Source organism: Haliotis asinina, chromosome 3 (genome assembly GCF_037392515.1).
Source record: "Haliotis asinina isolate JCU_RB_2024 chromosome 3, JCU_Hal_asi_v2, whole genome shotgun sequence".
In the NCBI taxonomy this organism is placed as follows: Eukaryota; Metazoa; Mollusca; class Gastropoda; order Lepetellida; family Haliotidae; genus Haliotis; species Haliotis asinina.
The window spans coordinates 87527948-87544201 of record NC_090282.1 but is presented as its reverse complement, the minus strand read 5'-3'; the positions used below and the strand labels follow the sequence as shown (position 1 = coordinate 87544201).

Genomic DNA, 16254 nt, shown 5'->3' with positions numbered 1-16254 from the left:
TGGTGGTTCATTGGTACTACAATCGACAATTGATTTATTCACATACATACACACATACATTTTCAATATTTGCTTTCACTTAATTATAACATTTTGCTTGTCTGATCCGGTTAACCTGACATCTTGCTATCCAAGTCAGTCCAAAACATCCGAATAAACAGGGTTCGACTGCATTTTTAGACATATTAGAATCTACACTTTTTTGGACTGAACTGTATAGTCAGATTTACAATAGAAAGGGTTATTTTCATTCAATTCTCATGATTTATGAAATTTTCATTTCAACACACTACTGGTCATGCGACACCCCTCCCGACATGTTTGAGTGAAGTCTTTCGAAAGAATTCATATTTGTACTGTCTACAGTTTCAAATACTTACAGTGATTTTAACTCTCATAGCCTAAGGCTTTTGTGTTGCATCAATGTGTGAAATAATACTGAAGTACAAGTCAAGCTGTCTGTGTAAGAGCTGCAATAACTAATCGGTAGCCAGTATTGATTTTGTTGTAGTTTTCTGAATGTCATCAACATAACTACTACACTCCTAGTAGCATCAGTTTTCGTAATCTTGCATTAACAGTGATCAGGCTAGGAATGATCATGCAACTTCCTTTCCTGTGATCTGATAGTATGGTCATGTAATCATGGGACACTGTGATCGGATAGTATGGTCATGTAATCATGGGACACTGTGATCGGATAGTATGGTCATGTAATCATGGGACACTGTGATCTGATAGTATGGTCATGTAATCATGGGACACTGTGATCTGATAGTATGGTCATGTAATCATGGGACACTGTGATCTGATAGTATGGTCATGTAATCATGGGACACTGATCTGATAGTATGGTCATGTAATCATGGGAAACTGTGATCGGATAGTATGGTCATGTAATCATGGGACACTGTGATCTGATAGTATGGTCATGTAATCATGGGAAACTGTGATCTGATAGTATAGTCATGTAATCATGCAACACTGTGATCTGATAGTATGGTCATGTAATCATGGGACACTGTGATCTGATAGTATGGTCATGTAATCATGCAACACTGTGATCTGATAGTATGGTCATGTAATCATGGGACACTATGATCTGATAGTATGGTCATGTAATCATGGGACACTGTGATCTGATAGTATGGTCATGTAATCATGCGACACTATGATCTGATAGTATGGTCACGTAATCATGCGACACTGTGAACTGAAAGTGTGGACATGTAATCACGTGACATCGTGATCTGACTGTGGATATGTAATCACGTGACATGTACTACTGAAGTATGGACATGTGACAAAAGGTGCTCTCTTTGATGGACTTACATCAGGCCCTGTGGATGTCTTGATAGACGACTTAGCCGGCTGCGGAGAAGGTCGGCTGTAACCTAGCAACTGTAGCATGGCCTCAGCTGCATTGCGCTTTGCCAACTTCTTGTTAGGTCCAACACCAGTACATGTCTGATCTTCCACCTGGACCTGCATAGTAAAGACGCAATGCAAAAATGAAGATCTACAGGCAGCAGTAAGAAATTATGGCACATTAAATATATACACCATTCAACCAGAGTCAACTATTCAGAATAGAGACAATTTCAATGTCAACTGTAAGTCTCATGTTTATCAAAAAAATGGTTGCAAGAATAAGGATTTCAAATGGTATTAAATAACTTAGCACAAAATCATAAATAAGAAATGAATTTACAGCACAGCTTCAATAACTGACATTTCAATCATGAATGGAAGCAGGCTGAAAAGAAACAGAGAACGATTCTATCAAAGAACTGATGCTTGACAAATAGAGACATTGTGAGAAAACATGGATCTGTGACAGGGACACTCTGGGACAACATGCATCTGTGACAGGGACACTCTGGGACAACATGCATCTGTGACAGGGACACTCTGGGACAACATGGATCTGTGAAAGGGACACTCTGGGACAACATGGATCTGTGACATGGACACTCTGGGACAACATGCATCTGTGACAGGGACACTCTGGGACAACATGGATCTGTGACAGGGACACTCTGGGACAACATGCATCTGTGACAGGACACTCTGGGACAACATGGATCTGTGACAGGGACACTCTGGGACAACATGCATCTGCGACATGGACACTCTGGGACAACATGGATCTGTGACAGGGACACTCTGGGACAACATGGATCTGTGACAGGAACACTCTCGGACAACATGGATCTGTGACAGGGACACTCTGGGACAACATGGATCTGTGACAGGGACACTCTGGGACAACATGGATCTGTGAAAGGGACACTGGGACAACATGGATCTGTGACAGGGACGCTCTTTGACAACATGGATATGTGACACGGACAATGTAGGATGACATGGACCTGTGACATGGACACTGTGGGATGACATGGGACAATATGGATCTGTGACAGGACACTGTTGTACTAAATGGATCTGTAACTGTGACACTGTGGAACAACATCGGATCTGTGACAGAAGCACTGTGGGAGTATGTGGATCTCTGACTGTCTACAATACTTTCTACATGGACATATTCGTGGTGTAGATGCTAACCTGCATGACAAACTCTCTGCGTCGAGGGAGACCTCGCTCAGCTACCAGGGAGTACACTGGTTCCTTCTTCTTCTGGGCCTGCATGATCTGAATGAGGCGACTGATGGGGTTGATGCCACTGCCATAGCTGGGATCCGCCTTCTGAACCTTGGAATCAAACAACATTCGTGTCACTAACAGTCAGGGGATGGATCTATTGTTCAAAGTGTCTCAGGGTGCTAATCTGACCATGAAGGATTAGGCAAAGCAGGACATTATGAAACATTCTACAGTTATACAATACTTGACAGATTCTGTGAGAATGGTGACAGGCTGAAACTGTAATCTCTCTTCCATTTATGACTCTTTATCATAAATAGTTTGGAGCAGCATTTGACCTATATGATGGCAGTCTGTGAATATTAGGTCTGAAAGAAATGATCTAGGGACTAACATCATGAGTGAGTGAGTGAGTGGGTGAGTGGGTGAGTGGGTGAGTGAGGTAACACAGTTTTGGGTAATATGTCGTGAAGGTCTGCATTTAAGACCCGGTTTTAATAATGAACTATTAAACTATTACCCCTTTTTGTAATCAAATGATAAAACCATAATTAATCCTGGGAACAGCACACATTAAATGGAAGAACCACAAGGACTTTCTTACTTTCAATGACTTTTAATGTTAATTACTTTAAACAGGAGAACAAGGAGGCTAAGTTTCAAATGTCAGAGGAAACTTCAATTATATCTGCAAACCGGAATAGTCTTAAACCAGTTTGCTTAACTAACATTCTCCGAAGTTGGAGGCCTTATCACACTCAAAGAGTTCTGGAATGTTTTCCCTTTTGCTGGAAACCCCATGTGAGTTATATGCTCTAAAGAAGTGTGTTTCCATGTCCCCAACCTGTCTCTGGTCTTCAGAGTCCTGCATACAACGAATCTGCTCATGTACAATGAGTGTCACAAATACCAATGTTCGCTACCAGTTTCTACCAAGGGACATAACTCACCAAACCTAATTTTTAGAAAGATGTTTGCACTTGTAAATTTGTGTGTATAAGCGAATGAGAGTGATTTTAGTTTTCTGATGCTTTCGGAATATTCCAGCAATATCAAGGTGGGGGACATCAGGGCTTCACACTGTATCCACGTGGGGAGTCCAACCAGTGAGTTCAGTGTCACAAGCAAAACTTTAACAACTAGGCTACAGCACCACCCCTTGCATGTACAAAGACGGCAGACTTCTGAAAAGCTACAAGCTGTTTTTGACTAACATTGTATAGAAAATCAGAAAATAAAATGATAAAAAGATAATCCACCCTACCCAATCAATATAGTAATGAGAAATAAAAAAAATATATTTTAAGCGGCCTTAGTCAAGAGATGGTAAGACATTGATGACTTAACAATGTGGCCATATATTCTGCACGACCACAAGGGTGCTCCAGCATGCAGCAGAGCGGAAGAAGTCTCTTGTTGTGAAGAACAAAATAATTGTCATGGCTCCAACACCATGGCCATTGGCTGTATTAGTATCATGTTAGTATCAACAAATCAAAACCAACACCAGAGTCAGGCAGCCAACACCAGCCAACAGACAGATGGAGTCCCTACGTCACATGTATTGCTGCTGTTTCCTCTATTATGCTTTCTTCAATTATCAGGATAACTGAAGAAACAGACAGCACATAAGTATGTAAATGGATGCTGGATGAATCAGTGCTTTACTTCTGTCACCATCCTCCACTAGCATGTTTACAGGCCACAGGCCGTCCAGCGGACTCAAGTTTGTATTGACCAATCAGCAGAGCTCTCTCTACCTGGCCAGCATGCAGGCCGTCTGTCCGCTCCACTGCCGCGCCGTATGTGCTCCCACCACTAGGCACCAGGCTGTCCGATAACTGAGGAGACAGACAAGTGTGTTGGAGTTATCTCCCTTTCAAGCATGACCCACAAAGGTCAAAATGGCAACAATCATTACAAATTTTATCTGCATCATTCTGCTCTATTCATGCAACATATGTAGTTAAGGTGTAGGTCATATAGATGTTTTTTACATGAAAAGATCAAAACATCATTATCGTAACTTTGCACATGAAATACATAAAACAAATGTTCTGAAATTTTCAGGAAACATTTAAGTTTCTTCTGCCTCTTTTTAACAGTGTCACAAGCTGCCTAAGTTGACAACAGCAAAACAAGTTGCAGTGAGTGAGACAGAGCCTTTATGTGCACTAAGTACAGTGCAGTTTATGAATACCTGATGCAAGAATAGATAACACTAAGTACTTATGAAACCACCAGTATTTGAACATACCATGTTAGCAAACTGTGACAGGAAAGATGCTTGACAAGATTGGTGAAACATTAAAGGTAGAGTATATTGCTGAGGCTTATGAAAGATGATCTGGGATTGTGTATGTTGAGACAGCAACTAGTCTAACCTATCAACTGTTATGATGCTAAACAGTAAGTGAAACAGTGATCAGAGGATATGGCATCACACACTATACAAATTGCTTGGTGAAAAACACACACAGATTGTTCAAGCATAGAACTAGCAGAGAAGGCAAACAGAGGTTTCATTGAAAAGTTGTAACTACCCATATTAATGATCCACCAGCTCTCAATCATCACCAAGAGAAATTTAAGATAAAGGAGAAAGTGTTTGATGAATCTGTTTCAGGTCTCAGTGTTTCTACCTATTCTATCCTACGCACTGCAATGTGTGGACCCAAACAAACAGGGTGCAGAAAATGCAATCAGAGTAATCACCTTGATGAGATTTCTATTCTTCTTCTTGTTGACTGCATTCTTGACCTTGGGCCTCATGGTTGTTGCTGGCAACGCCGGCAGCTTCTTCAGCTCTTCCAGCATCAGCTCCGCAGCTCGCTTCTTGGACAGCTTCTTGCTGTTGCCCTCAGCCTCTGTCAAGAACTCCCCTACCGTGCACTTGGTGACAAATGTCTTCATGTGAGGCGGTCCGGACTCACGGATCACCTGCACCAGTATACCATTTAAAACAAACTACTATCAAATCAATGACTTAATGGTGTGTGCCATCAATTTAAATGTTACATGAAGACAAGAGGCCCTACATAAAGAACCATCTTGCTCATTATGACGGCCAAATATTCTAGCTATTCCGGTGATCTGTAAATAACTGAGTCTGGACCAGACAATCCAGTGATAAACAGCACGAGCATCTATCTGTGAAGTTAGGAACCAATGACATGTGTCAACCAGGTCAGCCACTTCCATTGGTCACCTTTTAGGACAAGCAGAGTCGCATTTTGTGGCAAGCATGGGTTGCTGAAGGCGTATTCTACCCCGGACCTACACAGGTTGCTGAGGTGTAAGAATGAGTGTGTTTTTGTTGCTTTCTGAGGACAGCCAACATATTTCAGCAAATCTTACAATCAACTAAAACAGTGAGCATGACCATTCAATGGATTTGGTTGAAACTGACAACCAGAAATAACGCTGTAATAATGAGGTCAGTATTGAGTGCAAACAACGGTGACCTGTACACCATAAAATGTCACCTACACAGCATCTGCCGTTACCTGTACATGACCTGTGACCTGCACATCCATTGTGACCTATACAGTGTCAACTGTGACCAATACAGCATCAACTATCGCCTGCACAGCATCTACTGTCATCTGTACAGAATCAACTATCAACTGTGATCTGCACAGCATTAACTATCACCTGCACAGCATCAAGTGTGACCTGCACAGGATTAACTGTAGCCTGCACAGCATCAACTGTGACCTGTACATCATCAAGTGTGATCTACACAGCATGACCTGTGACCTGTACAGCATCAACCATGGCCTGTACAGCATCCACTTTGACCTGAGTTAACAGAGTGAGCACAAGTGACAACCAAACCAGTTGTGTTTTCTACTGGCAAAACCCAGTACTGTGAGACATAATGAAGGAAAGGATACTGTTTCATAATGATTTACTGTCATAACACATCATTAGTTGAACATATGAGAAACATAAATGTTTTCAGAACTTGGCCTCAATGCTCCATTTCCAATAACCTGTGCTGACAGAGTGGTAATATGACCTAACAATATTTAGGAATGAGGATATGTACACCTAACATCCTGGGATATGGAGATTGTGGAACATTTCCCATACAAATTTTTGCTAAAGCTAGAATAATAAAACATTGGATACGTCTGTTAAATATGCCATCTGATAGATACCCTAGACAGTGTTATATGATGTTAATGTACGATAACAACGGGAAGACTAACTGGGTGACTAACATTTGAGAATTGTATAATAACATAATAATGTACAGAAAGTGTGTACTTATATTGTTATTTGTTATGATAATTGATATGGTATGATGAGGTGCAATATACTATGATGTGATATGGTATATGATATGAAATGGGACGATGTGATAAGAGATATATATATGATATGTGATATGTTATGATATTGTATGATGTGATATGACATGATATGTTATGGTATGATGTGATACATGGTATGACATGGTATGTATGATATATGATGGTATGATATGCTATATATGATATGGCATATATGATATATGACATATGTTGTGGTATGATATATGGCATGATATGATATGATATATGATATGATATGAGGTGATATGGGGTGTTATGAATGAGGTGACATGAGGTGTTATGATATGTCATACCACAAAGTAAGTGTAATGTCATGTTATAAGTTGTGATACATTTGATGTGATATGGCATATTGTGATGTGACTAACTTATTCCTTTCTGTGATACTGTGTACCATGTCCTTGAATACTATGGGCTTGTGGCCTTCAGTATGAATAAAGCTTGATTGATTAAAATGACGTATCTGTCTGTGAGCACCTACCTCAAAGTCCACTGGGAGATTTCTTTTCAGGGCAATTTCATGTACCAGACTGATCTCAGATTTCAACTGATCTTGATCTGAAAAGGTTTGACAGTTTCAATTCTGTTGACATAGTTTCATCAAAACAAAACCTGTTGAAACTAATATCTCCCCCCACTTCACAACAACCTCCCTCTCCCTAGTCGAAAAAAAGAGTCATCAGAAGATGACATATCCCCCCGGCCCCATATATTTGAAAGGACAAATCGTCTGACAGTTACTTAATGTCTTTTTAGAAACGAAGCCCATCCGTCTATTTTGAGACTAAGTCTGAATTGTTTCCATGGAAACCAGGAAAAATAAATATGCCAAAACTTTATAAATACAAAAGGCATGACTTTGTAGTCTGCCTCAAATATCTGCCAAGTTTTGCAGAAAAATATTGAACAGTTTTTGAGTTCTGCTCCGGAAACGAAGTCCATCCCTCCATTTTGAGATTAAGTCCAAAACGTTTCCATGGAAACCGAGAAAATAATAAATCACAAGAACCTGTAAAAACCAAAAGGCACCACTCTAGGTCCTGACTGATATATCTACCAAGTTTTGCAGAAAAATATTGAACAGTTTTTGAGTTCTGCTCCGGAAACAAAGCCCATCCCTAAATTTTGAGACTAAGTCCAAAACGTTTCCATGGAAACCGAGAAAATAATAATACACAAGAACCTGTAAAAACCAAAAGTCATCACTTTAGGTTCTGATTGATATATCTACCAAGTTTTGCAGAAAAACATAGAACAGTTTTTGAGTTGTGCTCCGGAATGAAAATGATTATGGACGGACGGCATTACATGTCGCGGGTCAACAACCTCCGCTAGTCCAGCAACTTGTCTGTCACATCTAATCAAGGTTCCTGTGCACCTCTCAAGTCCAACAATGAGCCCATCACATGTAATCAAGGTACTTGCACACCTCCCAAGTAATGCAGCATCAGTCTGTCCACCCCTCAAACATCCAGGAACTCACCATCCTCCTCCACCTCCTCTTTGCTTTCTCCCTTGTTGTCAGCTGGCATACTCATATTGCGTAGGATGCGCAGTGCTTTCGTTGCAGCGCTGTGGCGTGCAGCCTGCCGCGTTGGTCCATCACCAATGAACTCCTTCTGACCAACCTTGAGTGACACGTAGAAGGTGCGAGGCATTCGCCCACAATGGTAACTGAAGGAATCAATCATCAATAATCATCACAGGCGGTGACACAAATTAACTGCTAAGGGGACATGGCATCAGTATCAACATTCAGTGCCACAGTTACAGCTTTGGCAACAGCAGTACAAACACCTCCACATTCAAAATATCTGCAACTATGCATCTGTGTATCAAAACTCTAAGTTCTGTAACAACACATCCACATTCACAGCTCAGAAACAACACGTCCACATTTAGTCAGACAACACAACTTATAAAACTAGGAATTGGTGGAGACACAAAGGACAAATGATACGGACACATGAAGTCCGGTTAGATCCAGTAGAGAAGGACTCACCGCTGGTTATACATGCCTCTGTAGTCAAAGTTTGGTGGAGAGTAGAACTGTGGGTGTCGTGGTTCAATGGGTTTGTAGACAGCTGGTTCTCCTCGCTTCATAGCCAGAGCATTCAGTTCCACTGTTGGAGTGATGTTATTAGCTGTAAAAACAGTGGACTCTCGACTAGCTTCCCACAGTATTCAACAGTGGACAAAACTTTCTTGCCATTCAAACAGAAGCTGCCAGGTTTTCCCAATACGCACTCCTCTAAAGGGGAGATAATTAAGATTTTTGACACATTATCAATGCTTCAAAAGTAGTCAGTTAAGCATGCTGCAGAAATGGAGAAAACCTTTTCAGCTATCGGGCAAACTGACACACACAAAGAAAAAATAAATTTGGTTTAGTTGTGAAACATCTGGAAGTCACTTTGTCTTCTCTTCGTAAGTGTACAGCAATAGCATGTCTCAACATGTCAAATGCTAAATGATCAGTTTTGGAATAACTTCCGCCCGGCAAGCTTCAAGAGCATGAGAGAGACTGACTTCCAGAGTAGGCGACTAGAAGATACACACATTCATACAGAAAGTCCTCAGGTAATCGAGAGTCGACTGAGCAGCATTTATCATACATTAGCTTTTGCTCATCATGAAATCTTTCGCAAAAATGGTCAAAGCAGACAATATTTTCAGCAATGGATCACTATAATCATACACGATGAATGTGTATAATGAACTAAAGTGAGGATACTCCACATGCAGGCAGCATTATGGAGTATACAGATTCAAGACATTCATTTAATAAAAAGGAGAATTGTTCTGTGAATCAGTTTCATATTCTATGATCTGCATATCCAACGATCTGCGAATACTGTACTCTCCATAAAGGCCTGACCATACATAAAAATGATGTTATTTTGTACATTATCAAGTTGGAACTAGACAATCAAGTGATCAATAATGTCAGGGCACATAATAGCCAGAGCTGGACCACCTTTTCTAAGACGGAAATCCCTACGCTAGGTGTAATGTGAAAGGTTGATGTAGACATGGGATCCACCGAATGACAGGGTACTGTTGGACATGGAGTATCAGGCTTGGCTGGACAGTCTTCAGGTCACACATTTCACGTCAGTTGTTCATTTATTTTATTCAAAAGCAACTTACCACAGGGCAAGTGACTTTAAGAAAGTAACTTGTTCTGACTAATTTTCCACTTGCTCTGATTTTAGGATATAATCATGATGATGTAATTATGAAAGAACAAATCAACATGGTATTTGATGTTAATGTTTGTAGCACTATTTATTGAAAAGTGATAAATAACAAAGAAAAATAACTCTACTTCATTACCATTGCAAAATTTAATGGCTATATTTTGAGCAGATATGAAATGAATTCTCAAATTCATCTGCAGTTTGAAACCATAAGTGGAAATTATCTAGTAGCCCACTGACAAGTAAGATACCATTATTTGATTGCCTGAAATAAAAACCGACTTGTGCTTGGCATCGAGCAAGGGGATTTTTGAACCCCTGACAATGTACAATCAAACAACTATCATAATCTATACACAAACTCTAAAAAACATTTCAGTAAGTTCTAAACAAGAGTCTAATGACTGAATGTATTACAAGAAAATACATGAAGTATTTCAAACTTAAAAGAGACCTTGCTTAGAGATGCTTTACCATCAGAGCGAAGCACTGAGAATGAATCCGAGATCTGACTGTGATGGTGGAAGTCTTTTGTCCTCCCACATCAAGATGACAAAAGTGTGATGATCAACTGCCTCTAAATGAATATACTAATTAATTTGTCTTGTGTTGCCTAACCAACTGCCACATCAAGAACTCCTTTCAAATGAAACAGTGCGAAAATGACAAGATGATTACGCCTGTGAGACAAGCTGCCCATGGTACATAAAGGTACTTACTTTCTGTCATACTGCCCATATTGGGTGCGCGATTGGGCTTGGGCGGAGGGTGGGTGAAGCTTGTCTTCTCCAGGGCAATGGCAGCTGCGGAGTGTTGTGCCTTCTTGATGCTGGGACCAGATGCTGAGTACTCTTCCTCCCCTAGCTTGAGTTTCACAAAGAAAGTCTTCTTGTGAGCTGGTCCTTGCTCATCGACGAGCGTGTACTGGTGCAAGATCTGGATATATACAGTGAACACTGTTACCTGGGTTCATAACTCTGTTTCCCCAATCATATAAAGAAAACTTAGCAAGATCCTTTACAAATCTATTTCCCTCCATGCCTAAGTCCATATTGAGGTCAACAAAATACTGAATTGATATACCTTTGCGACTTTTAAAAAATCAGGTGGTTTCCACCACAGCCTTCATGAGAAATATTAACAAAGGAGATCACAGTTATAATTCGTAAACACCCAACACCCACAAATAGAGAGTCTAATGTCAATATGGCTTTTCATGTTGCAATGGGGATACATATTAGGGTCACTAACCTTATTGTATCTGGCTAGCTCATTAATAAGACACATAGGGGTTTTCTCTTTTGTGTTTGCCAAGGCAGACTGTCCTTCCTGCTGCTGCGACGGGGGAAGAGACTGGGGTTCCTCCAGGGTGAGGGACTCCAGCTTGGGGGCAGGGCCACTCTGGGGTTCAACCAGCGTCACACCACCCTGTAAAAATCACATCACCTTCATAACAAGCCTTGACTGAACAACAGTGAGCGTGGAGAGATCTTGGATGGGAGACCATCACCAAGCAACACTCCTCCATTCCAGAACAGTACATGACACCACCAAGCACACATGGCTATTGCAACGCTCCTCTTCTCCAGATCACAACATGACTACAGCCAGCACACATGACTATTGCAATGCTCCTCTTCTCCAGATCACAACATGACACTACCAAGCACACATGACTATTGCAACGCTCCTCTACTCCAGAACACAACATGACACTACCAAGAACACATGACTATTGCAACGCTCCTCTACTCCAGAACACAACATGACACTACCAAGCACACATGACTATTGCAATGCTCCTCTACTCCAGATCACAACATGACACCACCAAGCACACATGACTATTGCAACACTCCTCTTCTCCAGAACACAACATGACACCACCAAGCACCATGACTATTGCAAAGCTCCTAAACTCCAGATCACAACATGACACTACCAAGAACACATGACTATTGCAAAGCTCCTCTATTCAAGATCACAACATGACTACAGCCAGCACACATGACTATTGCAACACTCCTCTTCTCCAGAACACAACATGACACTACCAAACACCATGACTATTGCAATGCTCCTCTACTCCAGATCACAACATGACACTACCAAGCACCATGACTATTGCAACACTCCTCTACTCCAGAACACAACATGACACTACCAAGCACACATGACTATTGCAACGCTCCTCTACTCCAGAACACAACATGACACTACCAAGCACCATGACTATTGCAACACTCCTCTACTCCAGAACACAACATGACACTACCAAGCACACATGACTATTGCAACGCTCCTCTACTCCAGAACACAACATGACACTACCAAGCACACATGACTATTGCAATGCTCCTCTACTCCAGAGCACAACATGACACCACCAAGCACCATGACTGTTGCAAGGCACCTAACCTCCAGATCACAACATGACACCACCAAGCACCATGACTGTTGCAAGGCACCTAACCTCCAGATCACAACATGACACCACCATGACTGTTGCAAGGCTCCTAAACTCCAGATCACAAGATGACACCACCAAGCACACATGACTATTGCAACGCTCCCAAACTCCAGATCACAACATGACACAACCAAGCACCATGACACCATGACTGTTGCAACGCTCCTCTACTTGAGAACACTCTGTGACACCACCAAGCACTATGACTGTTGCAACACTCCTCCACTTGAGGACACTACATGACACAACCAAGCACCATGACTGTTGCAACACTCCTCTACTTGAGAACACTACATGACACCACCAAGCACCATGATTGTTGCAATACTCCTCTACTTGAGAACACTCTGTGACACCACCAAGCACCATGACTGTTGCAACACTCCTCCACTTGAGGACACTACATGACACAACCAAGCACCATGACTGTTACAATACTCCTCCACTTGCAACATTCGTCTACTCCAGTACATAAGTGAACATCACCAAGCACACAAGACTGTTGTAAGACTTCTCTTGTTTCCAAGTCACATACACTTGGAGAAGAATCAACTTACCCCCACACCGCTCTGACCACCTCGCAGACTGCCGTTCTGGCTTGTCATGGGGACGTTAGCGAGGGGGTTTGGTGGAATCGGGGGCGACGTCATCTGTTGCTGGGAGTAACCTGACATAAGGGTCTGGTTGGGGGTAAATGAGGAGGTGGGGCCTCCATGTGGGGTTATTTCTGGGCGACGTTGTTGTATGTAGGGGCCTTTAGGAGCAGGACCTGAAACAAGAAGGGAACAACTTGACATTCCTGAAGTGAGCTGTTCAGGTGTCATGCTGCCAGTATATATTATCATGGATAGTACCATCAAGTCATTCAAGACAAGCCAGTTAACTACTTCCATAAGACAAAAAATGTTCACAGCTGCACATATATCCTGAGGACGTGATATTACATCCAGTCATCTATACCCTTGCATATGACCTGATTTTTCCAGCTGTAGCCTCTGAATTCGATGAATGAGATATGACATCAGAAGTTTTTCAAAGTTTCCAAATGAGGGAGGTGATAACTCGTCTATTCATACTAAAACATATTACAGTTTTCTAGTCGTGTATCCTCGTCCTTCAAATGCAATTTCTGTAATTTACAATGGTGTGTTTTTTAGGATTTACTCGATTATCTCCGCTGGCAAAAATGTGCTAAAAGACAGTGACATCTGGGGACCATACAATGATAAATGGTTGGTCGTTGAAAATTGCATCAGACTCCAAGCTAAGTTCTTCTGCCATCTGTGATGATGAGAGTAATGTTTTCACATCTGACACTTGATAGCTACCAATGATCTTTGACTGTTGCCTGTTCCTAACACTGCTAACACCGATTTCATCACTGTTTGGATGTGATGACATTGTAAGTCCAAGTAATAAGGGATAAATCTACTTGTGGTTGTTGTTCCACAGTAGTGTAATCACTGGATTGAAAGAAATGGTCACAGTTATCACAATGCTGTGTAATTTCCATTATGTTCCTCCTTTCAGAAACAAGAGTCATCAGAAATGACATATTCCCCCGGCCCCCACATATTTGAAAGGACGAATCATCTGACAGTTACTTAATGTTTTTTCAGACTAAGTTTGAATTGTTTCCATGGAAATCATGAAAAACATAAATGTCATATATCTGTAAACAGCAAAAGGCACCACTTCAAGATCTGTCTCATATCTGCCAAGATCTGTTGATCAAATGGTTTTTGAGTGCTCTGGAAACAAAGCCTATCCCTCTATTTTGAGGCTAAGTCAGCATTGTTTCCATGGAAACCAGGAAAAATAAAAATTCCAAAACTCTGTAATTAGCAAAAGGCACCACTTTGTGGTCTGCTTAAAATATCTACCAAGTTTGGCTGTAAGATATTGAATAGTTTTCAAGTAGTGCATGATGGCGAGTGGTCCTTTGCGTAGTGCTCAGGTCACCATCAGTTGAAGTTCAGCACCGTCAAGCTCGGACAGTCCTTGGATGGGTGACCATGTTTGGCAGTTGACTCCTGAGAGTTTCTAGAACTTCGGTCCTGCCCCACAACGGGGAAACATGTGGTCTCACCTTAGGCAAGTGAGTTTGTTCAAATTTGCCTGTGTTCACCCAAAAGAAAATGGGTACCCGGTGAGATAAAGTCCAATAACCTGCTAGTGCCTAAGAGGCAGCTTGAGTCATCTGGGGTAATGATAATCAGATTCTGATTACAATGTCCAGTGAGCAACTAGTCAGATGGTTAATAGGCACTATGTAAGTGAATTATTATCATTATTATGCTCCGGAAACAAAGCCCATTCCCCCATTTTGAGACTAAGTCAGAATCCATGGAAAACTGGGAAAATGATAAATCACAAAACTCTGTAAATAGCAAAAGGCACCAATTCAGGGTCTCCCCTACATATCTGCCAAGTTCTGAAGAAAGATATTTAGAAGTTTTTGAGTTGTGCTACGCAAACTAAACTGATCCCGCCATTTTGAGACTAAGTCCAAAACGTTTCCATAGAAGCCCAGAAAATTATAAATCACAAAAGTTTGAAAATAGCAAAAGGCACCACGTTGGGGTCTGACACATATATCTGCAAGTTTTGCTGACAGATATTAGGAACTTTTTGAGATGTGCTCTGGAAACGAATCACACCTCTCACTTTTGAGACAAAGTCCAAATCGTTTCCATGGAAACCAAGAAACTAAGAAATCACAAAAACCTGTAAATATCAAAAGGCACCATTTTAGCTTCTGACTGGTATATCTACCAAGTTTGGCAGAAAAAAAAGGAAGAACAGATTTTAAGTTCTGCTCCAGAAATAAAGCCCATCCTTCCATTTTGAGAAATAGTCTGCAACGTTTCCATTAAAATTGATAAAATAATGTATCACAAAAACCTGTAAGTACTAAAAAGGCACCACTTTAGGTTATGACTGATGTATGTAACAAGTTTTGCAGAAAATGGTTTTTGAGTTCTGCTCCGGAAACGAAGCCCATCCCTCAATTTTGAGATTATGTTCGAAACATTTCCATTGAAACCATGAAAATAATAAATAAAACAAAAAAATATCAGAAGGCACCACTTCACGTTCTGAATGATATATCTACCAAGTTTTGCAGAAAAATATTGAAGGGTTTTTGAGTTGTGCTCCGGAAACGAAGCCCACCTAACCATTAGACTAACACCGAAATGTTCCACAGAAAAACAAAAATAATAAAAATGCCCAAACTCTGTAAATAGCAAAAGGCACAACTATACGTTGAGATTATTTTATCTGTCAAGTTTGGTCTTAAAATACTGAACGGTTTCTGATTTATGCTCCAGAAACAAAATGATTGTGGACGGACAGACAGACAGACAGACAGATGAGACGTTGACTATATCCCCCCACATTACATGCCAGGGGGATAAAAACTGCATATCCACTGTTTCTGGGATAAACACAACGTAATTTTTCTCTCCTTTAGTCAGAAATATTTTAACGAAAGTGAATAAAGATGTTTTGAGAACAATCCAGTTCATATGGATTTTGATCCAATGTTAGTCATGAATGGTCTTTGTCAATCTTTGCAACCATGGATTCGTGACATCACATCCCTAATATGTAAGTGTAATGACTTAAATGTTGCTAA

General features: G+C 40.9%; 1 protein-coding gene across 4 annotated transcripts in view; it reads right to left on the bottom strand.

Annotated features, from left to right (window-relative positions):
- LOC137278694 (double-stranded RNA-binding protein Staufen homolog) overlaps positions 1–16254 on the bottom strand; it is a 42786-nt gene that overhangs the window by 15280 nt on the left and 11252 nt on the right. For 2 of the 4 annotated variants that reach the window (XM_067811208.1, XM_067811206.1), the window contains exons 3-12: positions 13172–13383; positions 11396–11572; positions 10864–11080; positions 8947–9067; positions 8428–8618; positions 7426–7502; positions 5320–5544; positions 4365–4445; positions 2566–2712; positions 1333–1485 (exon numbers count right to left, since the gene is read on the bottom strand). In XM_067811208.1, the coding sequence (XP_067667309.1) occupies positions 1333–1485; positions 2566–2712; positions 4365–4445; positions 5320–5544; positions 7426–7502; positions 8428–8618; positions 8947–9067; positions 10864–11080; positions 11396–11572; positions 13172–13383 (1601 nt within the window). Of the gene's footprint in view, positions 1–1332; positions 1486–2565; positions 2713–4364; positions 4446–5319; positions 5545–7425; positions 7503–8427; positions 8619–8946; positions 9089–10863; positions 11081–11395; positions 11573–13171; positions 13384–16254 lie in introns of all 4 variants that reach the window. The other 2 variants (XM_067811205.1, XM_067811204.1) reach the window with 1 other exon arrangement.